Here is a 25,088-nt window from a genome sequence, read left to right on the forward strand (position 1 = left end):
TTTTCACTTCTTCTCATTATTTTCAATAATGAGTGCCACTGTTTCATTTGTATCCAAGTCATGTCTCATCACATCTTTCTTGTTTGAAGACAGGTGTGCCAGGTGTAAGACCCACCAAAATGATCTGTTCCTCTGTGTAATTACTTGCATAATTGATGTAACACATGCATACAATTAAACACTCTGGCAGCAAAAGAAAACTTCCAGTTAGATACACATTGCAAACTATATTTCCAGCATTCACAAAGCATCAGCATGCAAATGTTCGTTCTAAGAGCACAGTGGATGAATTCAAACTAGCAGCTATCAAAATATATATTATGTGTGCATGCACAACAGAGAACAGTGTAAGACACTTATCAGAAACATTGGGGGAATGTGAAGCTAAGTATTGTTGTCCTCGATTAGCCATATTCGTGAACTACTTCAGTTCTTAACTTGGTATATTTAGGGCAGAAGTAATGCATAATTGCGTTATAGTGTTCCCAGTGTTTGAAAGGAAAACAGGTACAATAAAAGATCAAATTGAAGCTCTTTTATTTAAAAAGTTTCTTCAAGTTTTAAATACAAAGAAACATGTATAATAAATAATAAACTACATGTCTACAAACTTTGCTTCCAAAGTGTTTTCAACAATAATAATTCCTTAAAACAATCCTATGAAATTGAGCAGTGTGGTGATTTGAAAGAAAATGGCCCCCAAAGGGAGTAGCACTATTAGGAAGTGTGCCATGTTGGAAGAAGTATGTCACTGTGGGGGCAGGCTTTAAGATAGATCTCTTTTCCTCAAGCTTCCCTCAATGTGACTTTCAGTTGATTTCCTGTTGCCTGTAAGATGTAGGACTCTCAGCTATTCCTCTAGCTCCCCACCATGATGATAATGGACTGAACCTCTGAAACTATAAGCCATCACCTCAAGTAAATGTTTTCCTTGTAAGAGTTGCCATGGTCATGGTATCTCTTCATGGTAATAAAAACCCTAAGACAAGCAGTAAAGCTATAATTATCCCCTGTGTCACATGATCAACATGCTCATGATTGATCCTTACAATGATTTCCAACATCTCGAAATATTTCCCTGGATTGACATGTAGAAAGACAATTATTAGTTTGAAAATGGATACATTTTACACTCATTCTCTTGGAGCCCCTTACCTCATACTTCTAAACAATGTCTCTTTTTTCTGCTTTTATTACCTATACCATAAACTGGCTAGTACTGCACACAAGGCTCTCTCTATTGTTTTCAATGTCTACATAGTTGCCTTTCCTGTATAATAGAACTGAAGTTCTCATGAGGGTATAATATAACTCATCAAGAAGGAATTTATGCACTGTTATGTCTGATGCTTATACCAAGAGCTGAAGATACAGGAAAGCCATTTTTCCACTTTCTGGAGTTATAATAGATAGCTGGAAAAATTATAGTTTGAAAAGTTAGAAAAGGGATGAGTATAATAAAGCAAAATCACAAGGACTTGGCCAAACCCTTCATAGATGTGACCAACTTTGAGAGAATATTTAATTCAACCTCAAGGAAGTGATGTTCACATTAAATTGTGGTTTGATTAGGGGAAACACGTTGCTGAGATTTCATGGGTACAAATTCCCTGTCCTAGGTGGAAGACACTGTCTTGCAAAAGGTGTTCGGGTCCTGTGGTCCTTCCAATTGCTTGGCCCATTCTTACTCAATATTCACTGAGCCTTAGGCCCAGATGTTAATTTACAGATGTATCATTGGGCTTGAGCACCATCACGATTAGTTGTTCACTACACTTTAAATTAGATTTATGTATTTCTGTAATGATCTCTGCTGTATATGTTTGTATGACGATAATAACTTAAGAAGAAAAGGCCATACATTTGAAAGAATGTAGGTAGACATGGGAGAAATTGTACAGGGAGAGGGAGAGATAAAAATTATGTAAAAATGATACATACATATGTATGAAATCTTCAAAATGACATATTAGCTGAAGTTGATGAAACAAATTCTAGGAAGGTAAAAAATGAATAATATATACAAATATATATTCTCTGGATACCTAAAGAAGTTCACCATTGTTGAGGATTAATAGGCACAATATCCTAGGCTGAATTGAATTTGGGTAGAACTGGATTTCAAAAGATCTTCAATATTATGTTTTATCCCAAAGATCATGAAAAGTTGTAGAAATGTTTCTAGTAGATGCATTATACAATATTTATTCTGAAAAAATAGCACTTTTCAGTCAACTGAAGGACAAACAAGGATGAACTGTATAATACAGTTATGAGCCTATTCTAGAAATACGAGTGAAAGAAAACTGAATTTGGCTTGTAATAGGAAGGCACTAAGATCAAGTAGTGAAAGGATTCCAAGCACATTCAAGTAGGATATACAGAACTTGACTGTTGGGTACAGAGACTGAAAAAAAGTGGAAAACAAAGGATCTCTCTTAGACTCCCAACATTAACAGGAAACAAGGGTGAAGGGGGAGGTGAGAAGGAAAAATGAACACACTAGCTTGAGGGCATGACAAATCTTTGTGGAGATAACACTCAGATGTATGTCCATGGTACAATTCTGATACTTTGAATATGCTTTATACGATAATTACTGATGGCTAAGCATTGAAGTACAGAAAAATATGCAAAACAATACTGACTGGACCACCATGTATATAATTGCTAAGAAGTTGGATATGTTTTGATAATGAACTAAGAAGGCAGAAAATTTCAAATTTGATCTTACACTCTTATATAAATTAGAGTTTTCTGAGGCTGGAGAGATGGCTCAGCAGTTGAGAGCACTGGCTGCTCTTCCAGAAGATCTTGGTTCAATTCCCAGAACCCACATTGCAGTGGACAATTGTCTTTATCTCCAGTTCCAGGGATCCTATGTCTTCTTCCAGCCTCAGAAGCAATCAAGTGCATGCATATATGGTGCACAAACATGCATGCAGGCAAACACCCATACAAATGAAACAATATATACAGAAAGTGTTTCTTCCATGTGGGAACCATTTGGAATTGGACAAATCTGTGGGTCACTGACCAAAGATTATTCACAAAATAGGTGTGTCAATTCAAACACACAGCTATGAAAATCAACACATACCATGTTCATCTTGATCTAGCATGTTCTCCATAATAACACTCATAAAAATCTTAATTTAGAATTTTAGGTTATCTACTAAAATGCACATTAAAAACATACAATATGATACTGAAATCAGTTCTCTCAAAGTATAATTACTTTAAAACGTAACTTAACACTCTTTACTTAGTCTCAAGTGATGTTGTGCGTGGCTGAATACACAGGATAATTAATTTTTTATAGAACTACTTAAGCCAATCAGCTCAGTGATTCCGATAGTGTAAATGAGTATTTTCACAAGAAATGGTTTTATTATTTAAGAATCTAGAACCCTGAAGTAACATAACTGATAGGGGACACCTAGTGGTCTTTAGCAGAATAAATACTTACTGCAAAAAACGGAGACTTCCCCACACATATAAAAATGCCTTAGAAGATACACTACCCAGAGAATGATGTAATTGAGAATCTTATGCTTATGGATATAATAAACATAAATCAAATTAAAATATTTCAAAAATGTTTCATAAGACTCACATCATTTAAACCTAAGTATGCTATTATGCATATATAGACATAATAAGTCCCTTATATATGACTTCCCCTAGATTGAATAGAAAACAAAGGACATTTGGTATAAACAACCAAATACACCAATTTTGTAACATGTAATCCATTCTATACCTAACTCCTAAAAATAAATCATGAACACAATTGACATTTAATAATAAAACACTAAAAAATGTCCTTCCTAGACTTATATTCATTGCTACACATATTTTAAGGACAAGAATACTTGGCTAATATGTGCCCTTTAGCTAATCAAAAATGAATCCTGCCTGGTGCAGCTGTACACAGAGCACTGCAAGTCAGGGATAAAGCTCTCCCTTTATTATTGGTGTTGACTCTCTCTTGAGCAGCCTCCATCCTCCTGAACTCTGCCAAACTAATAAGATGTAAGTTTCCTGCCTAAACTGTTTTGACAATATCTTACTTAGTTCAGTATTAACAGGAATTCCAGTCTATGCTTTCAAGCTCTCTCTGGAGATGCACAGTCTCTCTGCTAGGCAGCCTATGCATTATGTCTTCATTTTGATGCTATACTCCAGGAGCCCAGTAGTACAGGTGGATGGTCCTGACTCCAGCTTCAAACCCAGTTCAAGCATCTTGCAAAGCTTCTTTGTGCAGAGTAGAAATGATTGTTCACTTCCTCTTTCAGGTCATTACTTACCATATCATCTATGATTATGTACTCACATGCTTGTCTGCTTTTCCTACAAAGCTGTATCTGCTTTGTGTTTGTATGTGTTACCTATCTAGAAGTAAACACTACTTTAAAATGCTTCAGCATAAAAAAATGCATGTTATTTATACATTTAATGGATTTAGCACCTAAATTATCATGTGGGTAACAGATTGCATGCCCTGATAATATATTGTGTTTAAGATCCAGCTGGGTGTTGGTGGTGTATGACTTTCATCCCAGCACTCAGAAGGCAGAGCTAGGTGGATCTCTATGAGTTCAAGGCCAGCCTGGTGTACAGAGTGAGATCCAGGACAGGCACCAAAACTGCACAGAGAAACATTGTCTCAAAAAAACAAAACAAACAAACAAACAAACAAAAGATCCTATCCTAGTACACAAGGAGACTCAAGGACAAAATGGACAGTGACTCTTCCATTTAAATGTTCATGTCTAGAAAAGGCAAGGACAGCACACATGACTATCATGAACTGAAATATTCGGAGCCAGAAGAATACATCAGTATAACAGTACTGGCTATTACAACTGAGTGCATCCAGATAGAATAAATTCTGGAAATGATTTTGAATCAATTTTTAAAGGACAGACAAAGAAAAAAATGACTTTCCAATCTGAGGTGCTGCATGGGCAACCTAATTGTAATGAGGATAATTGTTATTTTCAGGTATAGTGAAACTAAAAACAAGCAAATATTGGTGCAAAGTGAGGAGGCTGAAATGAGTGCAGTGTGCAGCAGAGCCCCAGAGGCACATCAAAGATATACAGATTGGATGTGATGGGTAAGAGCAAACCTCTCTACACTCTAGTAGAGGACAGGTTTGGGCAAACATTTTATTTGCTTGTGACAAGACTTGAAGTTTTATGTGCTTTCTAAAAGCAAACGTGCTTAAAATACATTAAAATGTTTAGTAGCCGGATAATATATACCAAGAGTTAAAGTTTTAATCTGAACCAAATAACATGCTAAAATCAACAAATACCAGAAACCAAACTGTGTCTTAGTTTCCTATAAGACTGTCTCCTTAACAACACTGTGTTACTGCTCACAAATAGTAGACAAATCTTCTAATCCAATGTCATAATCTAAAATTGATTAGTAGAAAAACACTGTAACATGTCAACAAATTATCTATCTGCAACTGCTATGCCTAAGATATTCAGTTACAAGCCTTCCTTCCTGCCTCGAAGTACATTTACTTGATTGTAATATGCCTAAAATCCACACAAAAGAAGTTAAGGAGAGAGGAAATGAGAACTAAACAAAATATACTGTGTACCAGAAAGCTATGGTTACTATACAATCACGCATTGCACTCCATCTTTTACATGATCCATGAAAGAATGTCTAGTTTAGTTGAAATACTGAACCCTGTAATTGGATAACTCCTATAGAAGGGAAACATTTCCTTCAAATGTTATTTTTCATTCCATTATTTCTATGCTGGTATCTTACTACACAGCTCAGGCTGGCCTGGAACTCATGGTCATCCTCCTGTTCCAGTCTCCCACTTAGCTCTGGGATTGTAGTCACATTCCATAGTAACTGCACACAAAGTGATGCATATGCTTTCAGTTAATATTTTACAAGTCTCTAAAATGGGTCAAGGATCATCTCCCTTGGACAAAAAGACTGAGGTCAATAAAAGGGCACTTGAGGTTTTGAGAACCCTTCACTTTTATACAGCGAATAATCCCCTGTTTGCTAAGCTTTTAATCTGGTCTTTATCTCTTTAGAGGTTTATGATCATCACAAATTGTTAATAATGTTCCATTTAATTTTCAAGGATTTCCTCACCATATGTGTCTTTTTGGAGGGTCATACAGAATTGTTTCCCCTGTGATAGATTATGAAACAGCAATCAGGCATGGAACTCTGGCATACTTGAAAGTCAACCATAAGAAAAGTAATATCGCTTAATTAGGGGAATGACTTTTAAAAACCAAAATACATATGTAAAATGAATAAAAAAAATTTCTTAATAAAGAAAAAAACAAAATACAAGAGTAAGGAAAACTCATTTGCTCAGGATCTTACTAAAAAAAATTATAGCCTAATTTATCTAATTTGTTCAGATTTCCATATCATTGATTATGTATATAAAACTTCAACCTAGTGTCAAAAAGCTCGGTTTTTACACTCTAAATCATTGATCTTACAATTGATTTAAGAAAGTAACTTCCCCCTTGATACCTTAACCCTAGGGCATTTATAAATTGATCATCCTCATCAACTGTTTCCTCCTACACATTTACACGTAGCCTTGATGGACCACAGAGGGCAAATGTCAAACTTCCTGCATCTCATTCATAACATTTCTCTAATTTATCTGGCTTCAGAGACTCTTGTTGTGTTTTAGTTGAACTAATCCAGGCCGGGGGTGGGGAAAAAAAGCACCACCAATGATGAACACAGTTCCCTATAGCAGGCAGCTGCTTTCCTTGGGAATGATTCATTTAGAACAGTGGCAGCTTCCAGACTTCACACATGACTTCCCCAAATTTGCTGAATTTAGCATTAGCCAGCCTGGTACTAAAACACTCAGAACTCAAAGACATGTGGGTGAACTCATCTCTTCCTCTGCAGTCTTAATCCAAAAGCCCATACAGCTACTTCGGATGATTAACTTGTATTTCCACTTGTAAACACACCCTGGTGGCATTTATAAAAGTTAGGTAGAGACATGCCAGTTTGGGAGCCATTCAAGTTTCTTTGTGATTATAGTTTGAATTGTGTAGGTGGAATAAATGAATTTGTATTAAATTCTGGAGTGTGATTCCATTTCTTCATCTTTAGTAAGAGTATTGCTATCAGTCATTAAACATTCATGATACGTATTATTATATGGGTGTATCATATAACCAAGAAAACATTCTTCAGCTAAATGAGCTTCTGATTCATTTATTACCAAGGTCATTTATTTATAAGAAAGATCTTGCCAACTCACAACTCTCTCCTGAATGCATGTGGTTAGCAAATCTCACTAAGTGCATATTAAATTGCATTTCACAATAATGATATCAGACAGTTAATGTTTCTGAATGACATCGCAGGCACCTTTAAAATTCTGTCGTGCCACACAGATCTAGGTGCCTGTGACTATTGCCAGGAACAGAAAACGTCGGTGTTAAGGAGTGTCCTCTCTGACCACATGCTCTGTCATTTTATCTGATAGAATGCCATCTGTTCATCCTGCTGCCATTCCCTGGGATAACTGGGTTAAAACTGAAAGTCATTAAAAAATAGTTACACTGCCTACTGTATTTTTAATTGACTGGGTAGCTCTATCTGTGACTTTTCTCTCACTGACTATATGTCAAAATATTTTTTTGCCCTTGCTTTAAGAGTAGCTGTTCAGTTTTATAATATTACAATGACCACATTCTCATGTAAGAAAAGCTCTGTAGAGTCCCATAAACAATCTTTAAAAAATGGTAGTATAATGGGATGTTTATAAAGAAAAGAGTACAAGCTACAGTGAGACCTATATCTGGGGTCTGATTGCCATATGAATCCCAGCTCCACCCCTTACCAGCCTCTGAGTCCCAGCAAGGAGCCTTAGAGTGTTTGTCATCATCTGAAATTGACGACAACAATAGAATTTATCTCTTTGGGTTGTAGAGAAGATTCAGGGAGCAAATTTGTACAAAGAATTAAAAACTGCTTGTCATTAATACAATCTCCCCAATAAATATTGGTTATTATGAAGAATCATCTTCAATTTTTATTTTCAAATTATTGCAAAAAAAAAAGCTTTGAGAACTGGACATCAATTTCCGTTTAGCTAGAAATGTTACAAGTGAATCTATCTTCTCAAATATGCTTCATTTATTTTTAAATATATTCCAGATCCATATTTTAAGAATGATCCATTTTATGGCTTTCATCAGTGTATTATGCAGTGTTTTATTATTGCATATCATTTCCTGAAATCCTGTGAACCAAAATGTCATTGACAAGCCGACAGAAAAACATTGATACAGCTGCCCAGAAAGTAAATAAAACTTGCATTTTATGACTTCTTTAAAACCATAATTCATCTTTTAAGATACCAAAAGGCATTTCTGTAGGAGCAACACAACAATCCAGAGTCAGTGTATGACTTTCATTACAGTGTTCCATTAGGTAATCTGGAGGTCTTTTGAGCTCTTGTTCTTATGCAGACAATCAAATCCAGTTTATAATTAATACAAAGAGCCATGCTTATGAAGGAAAAAGCCAAAGAAGGTTAATATGCTAGCTGTGGAAAGAGGTCCTTATTTGCTTGATGGTGGTATATTTAACTCAGACCTTTGGAAACGTCAGTTGGCAGAGCGCTTTCAGCATCCCACCCACTGTCTAAGAACAGCAGATGCCCTATTCAGCAGCCAAGAGGTCTAATTGGCTAGATTCACTGCATTTATTCCTTTGTGTTTTCTATGTAGTAATTTCCTTCCTAGGTATGGTGGGTTTTTTTTTCACTATTATGAAATGAACTAATTGGAGGAAAACTAATGAATAACTGTAGGCAACAAAAACCAATGAACAGGCTTAGTATGCTAAACTCAAATGTGAATTTATAGAAATGAAAGATAAGCAAGGAGATGTATTTTCCTCAATCATAAATTCACTGAAATTCCAATATTGTTAGAAACATATGCCAGCATTTTTTATACATGATGATATATTAGATTACTGATCATACCCTAAACATCTTTGTCAAAGAAGAAATTTGATGTATTCTTTTTAAATAAAAACAATCTCCCAAGGCATGGGAGAAGTTCCAGTGACTAGGATGACAATACGTCAGTTAAAGTGTATTTGCTTAAAATATACTCAATGGGTAGAATGTTTTATAGTTAGTTTCAATTGGCTCAATTCTTTCAAATATCCAAATATCACTTGAATACCAGAAAAGAGAACTCTGGGAATTATTTGTTCTTAAATTTCATGCAAGTCATTAAACATAGCACATACATATTCAAATTGTAGTCATGAAAATCACATGATACAGTGGCTTTAAGAAAGAAAAACAGGTGACTTACCTCTTCCCACTGATGTATGTATCTAATTAACCTTGAAAGGCGTAATAAACGCAAGAGACTGAGAATTTTTGTAAATCTCACAATGCGAAGGGCTCTGGCTGTCTTGTAAACTTCTGAATCCATTCCTTTCTCTACAATAAGAAAGATATAATCCACTGGGATTGATGAGATGAAGTCAACCACAAACCAGCTTTTTAAATAATTCATCTTGATTACTTTAGGGTCCAGGATGATTTCAGAGCTGTCTTCATTGACAGTCCCAGTCCTAAAATTCATGATTAGGTCCAATAGGAAAACGGTATCTGATGCCACATTGAAAATAATCCATGGTGTTGTTGTTTGTTCTGTAAAGAATGTGATTCCAACTGGTATGATGACCAAATTTCCAACCATCATTATAAGCATTATTAAATCCCAATAAAACCTACAATAAATAGGAAAAAATCACATTTTAGTATGTAGAAAGTAATCAGCCATTTTCCTGTCAGAAAACAATTATTAAAAATATATGACAAAATTTATAAGAGACAAAAAATGTATCTTTTAAACATTATTTTCCAAATGACTGAACGTTGACTCTGAGAAAAATTGGTGTATTACTAAAATAAAGCTTTAAGATTAATATTCTAAAAAAATATAATTCATTATGCAAATAAAATTCAAAAACTCTAATAAATATCTAAAAATAAGTCACCTATATGAGTGATGCTAAATATAGATAGAAACCTTTTTCAAAATAATATGTAAGTAAATACAAGAATACAGGTTCTACCTTTAAACCTTGTCTTTGCTATAATGTTTAGAGGCATTTTGAAAAACTTTGAATGTCAATTTAGCAATCATAGAAAAGATTAAGCAGTAACAGGTAGAGTTCTAAGAATTTTGTTGATAACAAATCACCTCTAAGAGTACAAATTTGATCAAGTATAGATTCTAACCTTTATTGCAGTTTTGGAGTAAAAGAGTGTTTATGTTTGTCTTTGCTCCAAATAAAAGAATAGTAACACAGGGTTGAAGCTGAAAATAATTAGTCTCTTCTAGGTTTGAAGCAGGAACCAAGTTAAAATTTCAATGTTATGCTATTTCAGTGATCATCTTTACAAAATATATTGTACTATCTTCCAAAAATAACTTTTCCAGGCAATTTTGAACGTGCATGGGATTACTACCTGTATTTTGGAGAACTTCTACCCCAACTGTAAAGTTGAATCTCAATGAGTAAATGGGACTTAGAATCACGTGGTAGACAGACCAATAGAAATGATTGAGGATTTATCTAGATAAGCTTAAACACAAGGCATGCCTTTGAGGGATTATCTATACTGGGTTAATTAAAGTGGAAAGACACTCTCACTGTGACCAGTCCCTGAACTAGAGTCTGGGCTGAATGAAAAAGAAAAAAAAGAAAAAAAAAGAGGGGAGGGGAGACTAAAAATTCACTGTCCTATGCTTCCTGAGCACAGAAATAATGTGACCAGCAGCCTCGAGTCCCTGCCACCATTAATTCCTCATCGTGATAGACAACACTCTCAAACTATGAACCAAAATAAACCTTCCTCCTGAAATTGTGCCATTGTTTATCACAGCAACAGGGAAAGTAACTAATACACCAATTAAGCACAAAATTGGAAGAAAAAAGAGGAACTTTATTTCAAGTGTTCATAGCGAACACTAATGAGAAATGACTATAATGTTATTTTCATGAAGCTTCTCTTAGGCCACTGACACCACAATTAGCTCCCTAAGTAACAGACTATTTAGAGTTGTCAAGTATACCTGTACTTATAAAAGGAAGAGTAACAAGTCAGCTAACACAACCATATAACAATAAAACAGTCTCTGGAAACAAGACACAGGATTCTAGTAACTGTAGGTATTCCGCAGTGGCAATTTTGTTGCATTAATAACATAAACTTTCATGTTTAGCAGAAACTCATGTTTCAGTCAACCAAGATAATTTGTTTTATATTTGAGCTGCTTAGTGTCCTTATCAACTTGGACACAAGCGAGAATTATCTGGGAAGAAGAAACCTCAACTGAGAAAAGGCCTCCATAAGACTGGCCTGTAGGAAAGCATGTGGGGCATTTTCTTGATTACTGATTGATGAAGGAGGGTCACGCCCACTGGGGGTTGTGCAGTCCCTGGATAGCTGGTCCTGGGTTGCTTAAGACAGGGAGCTAAGCAAGCTATGGGTAAGAAGCAAGTGATCAGCATTCCTCCATAGTGCTGCTTCTTCAGTTCCTCACGTGAGTTCCCGCCCTTGACTTCCCTTCACAATGGACTGTAGGCTGCAAAATGAAATAAACCATTGCCTCCTCTAAGCTGGTTTTGGCCAGTGTTTTATCACAGCAGTAGAAAGTAGAACAGAAATTGGTACCTATTGTGACAGACTTGACCATGTTGTTTTTGGAAGGATTGTGGAAGTGTTTGAAGCTTTGGGCTGGAAAACTGTTGACTGCTCAAAGCTTAATGTGCTGTTCGATGGGAGCTTGGAAGACAGGAGTGTAGAGAAAAAAATCCGATGGATTGTGAAATGTCAGAGTGAAGTTTGAGAACCCCTTGAGGACTATCAGGGCTATTCATGTAATACTTTGAATTAAGACTCTCATTTCTGCTAGAGCTGAAGAATTGGGTGCAATTAACAATAAACAAGAGCCACTTAAATAAAAGTTGCATTAGTTGGACAGTATATGTTGGTTATTGGGGGCTGAAAACTCAGCTGTGACTAACAAGAGCATCTTCGAAGTGAAATCTCCTGGGGAGTATTTCCTCAGAGTCAGCATACAGCTACAGCCCAGGGCAACCAAGGCTGCACCTCAGGATGGCAGCTAAGCTTGGTAATGTGTAAGAGTCTCCCCTGTAGTGAGTTTGCTGGCATGAAATCTGCAGCATCGAAGGGATGATGGAGAGAAACTAGTCTTTCCATCATGTGGTGAGGTTGGAGTCCCTGAATAAGGCCCAGGAGATGCTATTGGTGAAGGCACAGCCTCAGCTGCAGTGGAGAACCAAAGATTTTGGAGATTACAAGGCTGTGGGATGACCACAAGGCATAATGGCAGATGTGTGTAGCAGAGTTAGCTTGAGCCTACAACACAATCTGTGTGTACTGTGGGCGGCAGAGATGGATAGATGGAGTTTCCCAAGCCCTTCAAAACACAGATGATTGAAATTTCAAAATGCCACACACTGAGCTATGGGATTTGATTTGCATTGCCAGATGTTAGTTTTTCTTTGATTTGGTTGTAACTGTGTCTTGGCACCTCCTTCATGGAGTAAGAAAGCATTTAAAAAAGCTTTTAAAGTTATTTTTTATATTGTGATATTATTCTGAGATCTTCATGATAAACAAAACAAGGAAAAGTTATTGTTTAATAGTGATGTGTTTGTGTGTCAAGTTCATGTGGGGTCAATTGTACTGGTTAGTTTTTTGTCCGTGTGACTAGAGTCATCTGGGAAGAGTGCACATTAACTGAAAAAAAAAATTACTCCATCAAATTAGCCTGTAGGCATACTTGTGGAGCATTTTTAATTTAACCATTTAGATTAGGCTTGCCTCTATATGGGCTTTTGAGAAAAAGAAACTTTGAAGCTATTATTAGATAACTACACTAGATATCCAATCTAATCAGGCACCAAGGCTAATTAATCCTAACTTATAAGTATCTTATGTAGTCATCACAAGTAGATACTTTGATGTTTTAACAATTGAAATAATTACATGAAAATCATAACTATTACAATATTCATACATAATAAATAACAATTATTTTCATTTTTAATTTAAAAGTCTAGCAGAAAAATGCTTTATTTATTCATTTCCTCTTACAATTGGCATTGCAGGTGTCTTCATTCAAAGATTCCTACCAGCTACTTGATTTGGTGATGGTAAATTATGTAAATACTCTAATCCTAAATTTTCTTATCTACAAAATTTAAGATGCTGTAGCATTAAATATACAGAATTTAATTGATGAAAAAGACTAAATGAATTGTATACATGAATCACAAAACCAGGAAACCAAGAATCTGTGGCCCACAGTGCTCTTCTAGTCACTGTTTATTCTTCCGTACCTACCAAAAGAAATCCAGTTTTTCAAGGATCAATATGGAATCCACTGAGAAATACAGGCATTGTTTTGCTTATGTCATTGAGATGGATTTTTTTTCTAAAAAAAGACTAATATTTCATTCCTTCTAGTCAATAGACATGAAAGGAGCTGTCATCCTTTCATGAGTATAGTGATGATTTCCAACATCCCATAACCTTTTATCAGCAACACTGAAGCCATTGTATCTATCTCAGTATTGATATCAAGTGCCATTAACTCTTGTAATTGCCCTTCAAAGTTTATTGACTCTGTTGCATACTATAGGTGTAAATACAGTATATAAAGTCAGTATAATCTAACACAACTTGCCGGGCAGTGGTGACGAACACCTTTAATCCCAGCACTAGGGAGGCAGAGCCAGGCAGATATCTGTGAGTTCGAGGCAAGCCTGGACTACCAAGTGAGTTCCAGGAAAGGCGCAAAGCTACTTAGAGAAACCCTGTCTCGAAAAAAAAAAAAATCTAACACAACTTTTATTTAACCTGGTTTCATTCTATAGGTAGTCCTAAAAATGCAGTCATCCCTTTCACAGTGTAGGAAAACATGTTTTCAGCAATGATATTTGTGTTCTTCAAACCTGGCCTCTTGAGAGTCTTTTATCCAGCTGCCTGTGGGTTTCTCTCCTAACTCTTTGCTCTGCCCATTTTTCTTGGGAACTTAGGCTTTACCTTCTCTAAATTTTGTGTTATTCCTATCCATCCTTCTTTCCATTTCTATTCTTTTTCTCCATTGTTCCAAAAATGCTATCCCTTGCTTAGAATTTATCAATGAATTTTCTAGCATTCTAGAATATTTCTCTCGAGCCATGCTAAAGCAATCTTTCTAAAATGCAATTTCCTGGGTCTAAACCAACAGTGACACTCAAGTAAGTCAAAACACCTGAAGATTGTCAAGGCACTCTACCACAATCTCCTCTTCTTCAACCTCTTCTCTCGTAGGCAATAACATCCTTGCTTATGCCACATCACCATGCATGGCAATGTACGGACGCAAGAGATAAGATGTCTTCCATTCTAGCTGTACTTCTAATGGTGAATATTTTTATATTCTACCTTCATTCAAATCTCATCTGAAAATTAATTTCTTAGTTTTCTGTGCTTCTTCTTTTCCTCCTCCTCCTCCTCCTCCTCCTCTTCCTCCTCCTCCTTCTTCTTCTCCTTCTTCTTCTTCTGTTGTTGTTTTTACCATAATGCATTTTTACTGCAACTTCATGCTCACAGCAAAACTAATCAGAAGGTTTAGGGCTTCTCATACACTGCCTGCTCCGATCTCTGAATAGACAACTCCATGATCAACACTAATCACCACAGGAACATTTGTGAGAAGTGGGGAGCCTACCCTGGTGTGTTATTAGCACCCAGAGTCATGTCTTAAATTCAGAATTTTCACTTGGTAAAGTGCATTCCATGGGTTTGGGTAAGCATATGCATACATAAACAGATTTACTTCCTTGACTATCTTCTGCTTTCTCCCCATTCCTCCCTCCTTCTTCTAAATCTCGAGTTTTTAACACCTCCCAAAGCAGTGTATATTCTCAAGATGTTTCCTGTGGGATTTTTGTTCTTGTTATTATTTATATTTATTTCCTTGATCACTTCTGGATTTAAGGTCTTTGAAGTTCAGAATTACATCCTGTGTTATGTTAATTTTCTGCTGTAATGTAGACACATCTAAGAAAATAAGTGATATAAACATTAATTTGGAATAGATATAATATACTTCTGTCAGACATTTAAGCAAGTTCGATAAGACAATGAGCTATTAGAAACAGAATCTGTGCATAAGTACTGTAGGAAACAAAAAGACTGAGAATACATTCTTAGTAGAATGCCAACAAACAGAAGAGCTGCAGAACTGACTCTGGATTTGGTGTGTCATAAAATCTATCTACTTCTGCCTACTCTGCCCCAAAGAGATAATTTATAAAAGATCCTGTTTTTCCTTTGAAGCAGATAGAGTTCAGATTCTAGCTCTACTAGATACATGATTTAGGGTGAGATATTTAGTGGCATGGATTCTAGTTTTCTTCTTTAGCCCTCAAGGTTGCTCTGATGGATTCTACATGTAGAGTTGAGAGCTGGGTACATGGGAGAAAGAGGACAAAGACCCTAATAAAGTGAGTATTTCTGGGTAATCATTTTTTACTTTATAATTTCTTTGTTAACCTCAGTAAGATTCCATCTCTCCACAAAACTTTATATAAGCATGGCCAGTATGTGTCACAGTTCCCTCCATGCTTGGAGTAAATCTTCAGCTCAAGGAAATGGATAAAGATACAGATAACAAAAATGATAATGGAGCATCAGCAAAGGAAGAGCACTCAGTGGACAAGCAGTACTATTGACAATCAGAGTAGAGAAATAATCTAGACAAAGGCTTGACTTAGCACTTGAAATGACTAAAACAATAAAAATAAATAAGATGATTCTTAAAGTAATGTTTCCATTTCAATTGATACAATCCTCACTAATAATGATAATATTGTCAAAATACAATTTTATAGACAATTTTCTTTCCTGGTAGTGTCCATTTTTCCATAGCTGGTTATAAGTAAGATTGTATTGTGAAGATTAATTTGTAATATTAAGAAAAATTCCAGCCGGGCGGTGGTGGCGCACGCCTTTAATCCCAGCACTTGGGAGGCAGAGGCAGGCGGATCTTTGTGAGTTCGAGGCCAGCCTGGGCTACCAAGTGAGTTCCAGGAAAGGCGCAAATCTACACAGAGAAACCCTGTCTCGAAAAACCAAAAAAAAAAAAAAAAAAAAAAAAAAAGAAAAATTCCAAATTCAGCCTTGTTCATTGTCTCTAAGTACTTAAAGTCACTCCAAGGCCTATGGCAAGTAAATAAAATTCAACCCTCCTTTCCTCTCTAGCAATTCTTCACTGTCCTTGAAGACCCCTGCTCCTGCTCCTCTCTGGTTGATATAAACTAAAGACAGGTATCTCAAATCCAAATCCTTGAATTGATTTGTTATTACCATAGTTTGCTATTAACAGTGCTTGCCTATACAATGGTGTTCCTAAATGCTGAATGAATGGTTCTTCTCCTTTCTGTGTGATGAAGTATAAATACTTGTTACTAAGAATAAAGGAGAAAAAAAGGTTTAATTCTTAGCAGTAGTACCCATTTCATCAATACATAGTTGACGTTAAAGGGTGCCATAATTCTATCCTATCAACTCCCACTTGAGAATCACTCCTAAGAAAAGCAAACAAATAAAAGTCCCCACAATGAATTCTTTTGATAACTTCCTGTGAATTGGGTACTTCTTTTACACATTCAGAGCCTTCTGGGAACTGTCAGTTGTTTCACAAGTAATTCTGTTTGGGGGATGAATAAGCATCCCTAGATGCTATAAATGTTTGGACCATTTTATTTAGAAAAAAATTCTTCAAAATAACAATTAGGTTATATGTGAGATATCAGTCATAAATTGTGCATTCATTGGCTTCAAATCACTTTCATAAATATACAAAGATGGATTCTGAAGCTGAATTCCCTTTCATAATGACACTAAGTTCTCACAATTGTGCGTTTGTTCTTATTTAAAACTGTTCAATTTCTGAAAGTCCAATTAATTGTCCTAGGATGTGGTACCTATTTTCAGGAAAATAATATACTGTCTTTTCTAAAATCGGGGTCCTCTTCATAGTATCCACAGCGGGAATGCTCATAGTATCTCTCAAGCCAACAACTGAATACTGATGTGATCTGTCCTCAGGATTCCCTGTCAACAACGAGAATATCCAATTGCTCCTGAGATAAAATGCATGCTGCATTCTTCCTTGTATGTGAGCCTGCTAACAGCCAGTGCCGTTGGCCTGACATTGCTCCATGTACTCTTATGTGGGTTCTCTGCTACTTCAACTGTTTCCATCTCTTCCTTACAATTCTCACAAGTCTTTGGTTTCAACGTGATAAAAGATTCTCACTCATTTTTCCATATTAGCAGAAAATTTTTCCCCAGCCCTTAACTGTCTCCAGTTCTTGGGCCATTTATGTTGGTATTAGACAAGATGCATCCACCCTATCTAAGGTTCTTCCTTGTGTGAGTTGTCTTCTTTGGCTTCATTAGTCTAAACAAGTAAATTTATAGTTTTGCTTTTCATTTTTCTCAGTAGTAGGGATAAAATCCAGGACCTTGTGTGCAGTATACAACCTAGGTGTACATCCCCAACCCACTTCAAAATAATTGACCTGATTTTTAAATTTTTGCTTATTATAGGATAGCAGTTTTGCATCCATTACATACAAAATTTAAGAATGTGCTCCCAATCCTCTCTGCTGATCTTGTTATTTGATCGTCTGCCCAGCTCTGTTTTGACTTCCTACTATAATCCTTTTTAAATTCAGCTTTTTATTTAGTTCTATCCTTGGTGAAGGTCTTGATTCATCAACATCTGTTGACTGATTTTCTCAATTCTACCTGCCTTTACATACAAGAGAATCCTCACTGCTTAGAAATGAAATGTAGCTACTCAATATCCTCTGAGTAAACACCAGTTCTACATCATAATGTTCCTTTCCTGTGTACTTGATTCTCAGCTGGATTTTGGGAAGGCTAGGTTATTCAGATGCCTTCTTATTGCCATCGCTTAAAAAAAAATGTCAACTGAGGTGTTTTTTCCCTAACACCAAAAATGATGATATAAAGATTTCACTTATACAGTCTATTTTCATTCAAGCTCCTTCTAATTATTCCTCACTCCATTTCCAGGATGGACGGTGTATATTTCTTGCCTGTCTCAAACTCCTATTTAACTTCCTCAATACAGTTTCCAGCTTGGAGAAAAATTTATAAACAGTGCATAACTTACATGAAATAAGCTACATGATAATTGATAAATAACAATAAAAAACTAACAAATAGTGTCTAAAAATTGTTTTAGACCAATCAAGTATCAATCTTAAATTGCCTAACAAATATTTCTGAATTTTGAATATTCAGATTGTATATCAATTACGTCTGAGCTAAAGGTAGTTTATTTCATCACATAGAGTTTGCTTAACATTTGTGATCAATTGCTCTCCTGGTTGATTGGAAAATAATTAGATTTAAGACTTTTTAAATCTATCTTTGAATGGTAGAATTATGACATGTATATTTAAGCTTCTAATTCACTTTCTTTGGATAACAGAGAGAAGATACTATTCAAACTCAATTCAGATGAAGACTATAACTTACAGTCAGTCTAATGAATACAAGTATCTGTTTATTCCTAGTTGTTAGTCATGTAGTTATTCACAAGGTCTACTACTTCAAAAGACAGAGTACAGCAAAATTCTCTGTCCATTAAGTCTGTCTATGCTGCACTGATCTATCTTCGTGATGACATGTAGATTTATCATAAAAAGAAAAAAATCTTTAATTTATGAAGGTTGAGTGAGTAGAAATAGTTTATGAAATCACTCCTCGTGTTTAAATTTAGAATCCTTCAAAAAGCCCAATCTAAAAGTACTCCTTGGTTTCTAACTACTTTTTATTGAGCACTGAGTTTATTTTTATTTTGTTTTTCACTTCTGATTATTATTAATTCTTTGAGAATTCCATACACTGTATTTTAATCATACTTAACCATCCCCCAGTTCCTTCCAAATCTACCTCATTCTATACCAACCCAACTCTATGTCCTCATTTAAAAAAATATTACTAATAACTCTATTGTCCATATACTCATTAATCTGTGACTATCCCAGAAGAGAAGATAATTACAACAAAACATTGCTTTCCAGAACCAACTGTTTCACATATGAATTCATAGTGGTTAAGACAGTATGCATGAAACCTGCTCAAGCTCATTCTAAACCAAATGACAGCAAGGGGGTGGAGAGACACAAAGTAGAACCTCTAACTGAGGAATCATTGGTAATTGATAGCTGCTAGGAAAAGGACAATTAGTTTTCTTTATGTGTGTGCCTCCTAATGGATGTTCTACTTGTGATTCTTAACACTTCACTGCTTTAAGAAAAGGTAATATACTGTCATCAGTCATGACATCTCAAGAAAAATGTATCCTAGTACCACTCATTCTACTGTGAATTGCAGTAATTTGAGTGCTTTTATAAGTTTATAAGAATGAACCAGAGACATGATGTTAGGTTGTCTTACTGATGATATAGTCCAATGATAAGGATAGTAGAGACACTTTCATTTTAAAACTGGGCTGAATGACTACCAGTTTCAGGGGACTTTATGGTTGTTTATATGTTTTCATCTAACTATGGTTAAATTTTGGAAATAAAGACAAAAGATGGCTAAATTCTAAATGCATGGCTAAAATTTAAATTGACCGTTTTAACATCAGAATGATTCTCTCATTGCTTCCATAATCCTTCCATGGCTTTGCTAATTGGCAATTTATGGCTCAATTTTCCTTTTGCTGATAATTGAAAACAATGTCACCTGTCTTTCTTGCGATTTGCATATTTTTTAAAATCCTTATAGCAGGGCTATAAGATGGCTCAGCAGTTAACAGCGCTTGCTGCTTTTGCAGAGTACCCAGGATTTGTTCCCAGCACCCTTTTAGTGGCTAACAACCTTTTGTCACTCAAGTTCTAGGAAAGTCACATCCTCTTCTGGCCTGCATGGGCACTATACACACATGATGCACTCATGTGCATGTAGGCAAAACATTCAAACACAAAAAGGGAAATACAAATTCTAAAACCTTCTCATTTTTGCCACATTAAGCCACCAATGTCTTTCAGAACTTTTACATGACTCTTCCAACTTGAGAAATATCCAAGTAGCTTATAGCATCCTTTAGTCAATACAGTACCCACCAAGTCTTCAACGTTCCCAGAGAATCAGAGAAAATCATCTGTCCTTGTACCCATGTAGTAGAACATAATTTCTAAAGAAAAATCTGTGGGGCAGTCTGTTTCAGAATGGATGTCTGGATTATTCCTGCCTTATTATGCAAAGACATATTGCTAATGCATTAATCAAGGTCTATTTAGATGTTCTAAAAACAAAAACAAAAGAAAATGAAAAAGAAAAAGAAAAAATTCTGGAAAACAAGAATCAAACTTGCTACCAAATAATACCTACAAATGGTAATGTTATGATAACACCAAAAAAGGTATGGTCACTTTTTCAACACAGGAAGTGTTGAAAGAAATGTATATAAAATATTTACAAATCTTGATCTCAGGAGGAAGCAATTTTAATAAGAAAATGGGTATTAGTACTTAGATAAGACTAAGAAAGAATTTAGGATATACTTGTGAATAAACTACAACAGGTACTCTGGGTTTCCAAAAATGTAAGAACATATGTTCAAGGTAAGTATTGATATTAAGCAGAAGCAAGGACATTATATACTGAGTAGTTCTCATGGTTGCATTCATGGCACAAATATTAATTTGTCCAGATTTAGGTGCTATATACTGGATTTGGCATGACCATTTCAATGTGAAATAGACTCAGGCCAGGTCTCAAGAAGATATGATCTATAATTTATACTACTGGAGCAGAAAAGTATTTAACAGTCTAACCCAGCAGTAAACTCTTTTAATATAATAGTCACTGGCCTAGCAAGTTATGGCCACTGGGGCAATAGTGCCATGAATGTTTTGGAAGTAACCAAACACTTTCTGATTAGATTTAGAATCAACCCCAAAAGGCAGAACCTATGCCTGAGTCAAAACACTATTAGTGTAGTCACTAATAGGCCCTAGACGAGAGCCTAATATTATTATTCTGAAAAAATGGGCATAGTATTAAACTGGTCTTCAAATTCTTCTAGTTGATCCATAGATTAGTGCATCTTTGAACCCTCATCAGAAAAGTGTCTGTGTGCAATAGATAAAGAATAATACAGAGATCCCCAACTAGCCAACATTCAGGGAATAAGAGGTGGTAGTTCTTAGCTCTAAATGGAATATCCATAAACATTCAAGCCTCAAGGAACACCAAAGAGGAGGGACAGAAAGACTGTAAGAGCTAGAAGAAGTAGATGTCTGTAGTGAAACAGAATTTGTTGCATATGACAGAACATTGTGTGCATGAAATCACAGTAACTGGAAGTGCATAAACATAATCTACACAAGATCAAGTAAGCAAAAATCCCTGAAATAGAAAGACAAACATAGTATGTACCCACTCATAAGTGGATGCTAGATGTAAAGCAGAGGATAGCCAAACTACAACCCACAACTCCAGAGAAGCTAGCTAAAAAGAAAGACCCAAAGAGGGATGCATGGATCGCCCTGGGAAGGGGAAATAGATGAACTATCTCTAAGTAAACTGGGGATGAAGGGTGGGCAAGGGAGGGTAGGGGACAGGGGATGAGAATATAAGGGAATGGGATGGTCGAGCTGGAACAGGGATGGAGTGGGAAAGCAATAAAAGAGATACCATGATAGATTGAGACATCATAGGGATAGAGAGAAACAGGGAGCTAGGGAAGTTCCCAGGAATCACCAAGGATGACCACAGCTTGGACTACTAGAAATAGTGGAGAGGGTGCCTGAACTGAATGGCTTACCCCAGTGATCAGATCGGTGAATTACCCTAACTGTCATCACAGAGCTTTTCTCCAGTGACTGATGGAAGCAGATGTAGAGATTCACAAGCAAACACCAGGCAAAACACCAGGAGTCCAGTCAAAGAGAGAGAAGAGGGATTCTATGAGCAAGTGCATCAAGATCATGATGGGGAAACCTGCAGAGAGGACCAAACCAAACTAGTGGGAACTAAGGAAAGTTGGATCAATGGCTATGGAGCCTGCATGGGACTGGACTAGGCCCTCTGCATGGGGAGACAATTGTGTAGCTTGATCTGCTTGGGGGGCCCCCTGGCAGTGGGATTAGAATCCATCTCTGGTGTATGAGCAGGCTTTTTGGAGACCCCTATCTATGATGGGACACCTCATGCAGCCTTGAGGCGGGGGAGGGGGAGGGCTTGGACTTGCCTCTACTGGATGTGCCTCCCCAGGGGAGGGCTTGCCTTCTTGTGGTGGGGAGTAGGGGGTAGGTTTGGAAGGGAAGGCTGGAGGGGCAGGAGGAGGGAAGAGGGGGATCTTTGATTGGTGTGTAAAATGAATAAAAAATTTCTTAATAAAAAATGTTTTAAAAAACGGGAAGAAAAAAGAAATCCCTGCATGGATAGGGAAGGGACTAATGGATTCTCACATAGCTGAGGAGCTGTAGGCAATGATGGCTTCTGGGGAAAAAAAGAATAGGTTTTCATCAGGGATGCAGCAGTCCCTGAGACCACATCTATTTACATACAGGCAGTACTAAAAGAACTAAGTAAATTATTAAGAGAAGGAGGCTTATGAAGTTGTGAGGAAGAAGCAGTGGAGATTATGGGGAACATCTGAACGGGAGTAAGGTGGTTTCAATGAGATGTTCTCTGTAGTATTGGATCTTTGGATACTTTCTCCCCAGCTTGTGTGGCTGTTTAGTGAGGCTTAGGAAGTGTGTCTGCGATAGAGAAACCCTGTCGCTGGAGACATACTTTGTGTTTAACGATCCATTTCACATCACTTCTAGAACCCACCTTCTGCTTTGTATTTGTGGTTCTAAGTGTGAGCTCTCAGGTTTCTGCTCCTCCCACTGTGTCTTTACAACACTACCACAGACCTTAACCCTCTGGAACCATAAGCCCAAATAAATCCCTCTATATGTTGCCTTGGTCATGGTGTTTTATCAGAGGCATTGAAAAAGTAACTATTACAGGGAGGGAGCTGAGGGTAGGTTGGATGAAAATATATATGCATGTAGAAAATTCTCTGAATGTACCAGGCTCTGCAGACTCCCCATGGGAGACCTTGCCTTGTTGGAAGAGGGGATGGGGGAGGTTGGCAGAGAGTAGGAGGGGCAGGAGGATGGAGGAGAGGGAGATCTGTGATTAGTATATAAAATTGATTTAAAAGTTCCTTAAGAAGAAGAAAGAAAATTCTCAAACAATAAAATGTATAATAAATGTGGGAAATGCATGTGAAACAATAACTGAAAATAGTATGTACATGTTGAAATATCTAAGTAATTATTGCAAATAAAGTTTTGTGTTGATGATGTATGGTAAAAATGTGTTGTCTATAAAAGAGAGCAAGTGACTAAGCCTTCAAAATACTGTAAGTACTATGAGTCTAAAGGGCTGCTCTGGGACACACAAAAGAAGGTAGTCAAGTATTTGTGGGGAATAGCAGAGGAACTGATTGGGGTTTCAAAGAAGGAAGAAGTGGATACTGTGGGAGTTTGAATAAGAATGGCCGCATAGGCTGATAGATTTGAGTGCTTGGTCACCAAGGAGTGACACTATTAGGAGGTGTAGCCCTGTGGGAGTGGGTGTGGCCTAGTTGGAGGAAGTGTGTCTCTGGAGAATGGGCTTGGAGATTTCAAAAGCCCAAGCCAGACCCAGGTCTCTCTCTTGTCTTACTGCCTTCGGATCCAGACGAAGAACTCTCAGCTACCATGTCTGCCTGTATACCACCATGCTCCCCGCTATGAAGAAAATAGACTAGAACTCCAAAACTATAACCAAGCCCCAATTAAATGCTTTCCTTCACCAGAGGTGTTGTGGCCATCATGCCTTTTCACAGCAATAGACTGCTAAGACAGATGCCTTACCTACATATATATAATCAGAACTTTTTTGGATCAACAACAACACAACCAACACAGGAGCACCAAACTTCTGAGGCTGGCATTGGGAATGCTGAAATAATGAGACACAAAGTTTGTTTACCCACAATCCTCTCCATTCTCTTACACACTCATGTGTCTCTACCTTCTTGGGAGATGATCGTGAAAGCTTGGACAGGATGAGTTGTTGCATAATTATGTTTAGCACTGAACACCCAGGATTTATTTATTCACATTACTTTGACCAGTTATAAGTCCCTGTAGTTACTGCCATCTGCTCCAAAAAGAAGCTTCTCCGACTTAGGCTACCAGCAGCATGACTCTATGGGTATGAACATCAGTATTGGGAAGGCAGTTTGACAGTGTGTCAATTTTGCAAAGTGTGAGAAGTCTGATAGTCAATGGAATTTTGAAGGAAAAAAAAAAACAGTAAAAGTTAAGATACCGTCACACCTGATTTCCAGTTATATTTCAGAGCCACTGTGCCAAAATAAAGTACAAGGAAGCAGAAATATGTGGATAAATGGAACAGAATATCTAGACATAAAGCTTTGTAGCTAGAGCTATCTGATTTTTTACAAAAATGTCAAAACTGGAAAAAACACACCGTCTTGAACAAACGGTGTTGGGGAAATTAAATGCCTACATGGAGAAGAATGAAACTAGGTCCTTATCACTCACCATGCACAAAAAGCAACATGTGTTTAACATGTTTAACAAAAGATTCTGAAATTAAAGATTACTCACTTCACAGTTTAGAAGCTTACATGGATAAAAGGGATACCATTTCTATACAGTTTGTGGGTTTTTTTTTCATCTAAAGCAATAATTTTAAAAGATATTATTTCATACTTGAAGTGCTTTTAGATTTTCACCCACCAGCAATTGCAGAGCAGAAAGGGGGTGTATAAAGGAGGAAAACGATTCTAGCAGGGCCATATGTTTCCAGGTCTTTACCAAACATCAAGGGTGTGTGGGCAGAGTAACATTTGCCATCGAGTATTTAAGAATTGAAGACT

The 25,088-nt window shown here is 36.6% G+C and overlaps 1 protein-coding gene across 1 annotated transcript in view; it reads right to left on the reverse strand.

The window, feature by feature from the left end:
* The window catches only part of Hcn1 (hyperpolarization activated cyclic nucleotide gated potassium channel 1), a 388,508-nt gene that overhangs the window by 327,297 nt on the left and 36,123 nt on the right, over positions 1–25,088 (reverse strand). Inside the window, exon 2 of the mRNA XM_006983585.4 lies at positions 9,366–9,789. Coding sequence (XP_006983647.1) covers positions 9,366–9,789 — 424 coding nt within the window. The remainder of the gene's footprint in view (positions 1–9,365; positions 9,790–25,088) is intronic.

This window comes from Peromyscus maniculatus, chromosome 15, assembly GCF_049852395.1.
Source record: "Peromyscus maniculatus bairdii isolate BWxNUB_F1_BW_parent chromosome 15, HU_Pman_BW_mat_3.1, whole genome shotgun sequence".
Taxonomy (NCBI): Eukaryota; Metazoa; Chordata; class Mammalia; order Rodentia; family Cricetidae; genus Peromyscus; species Peromyscus maniculatus.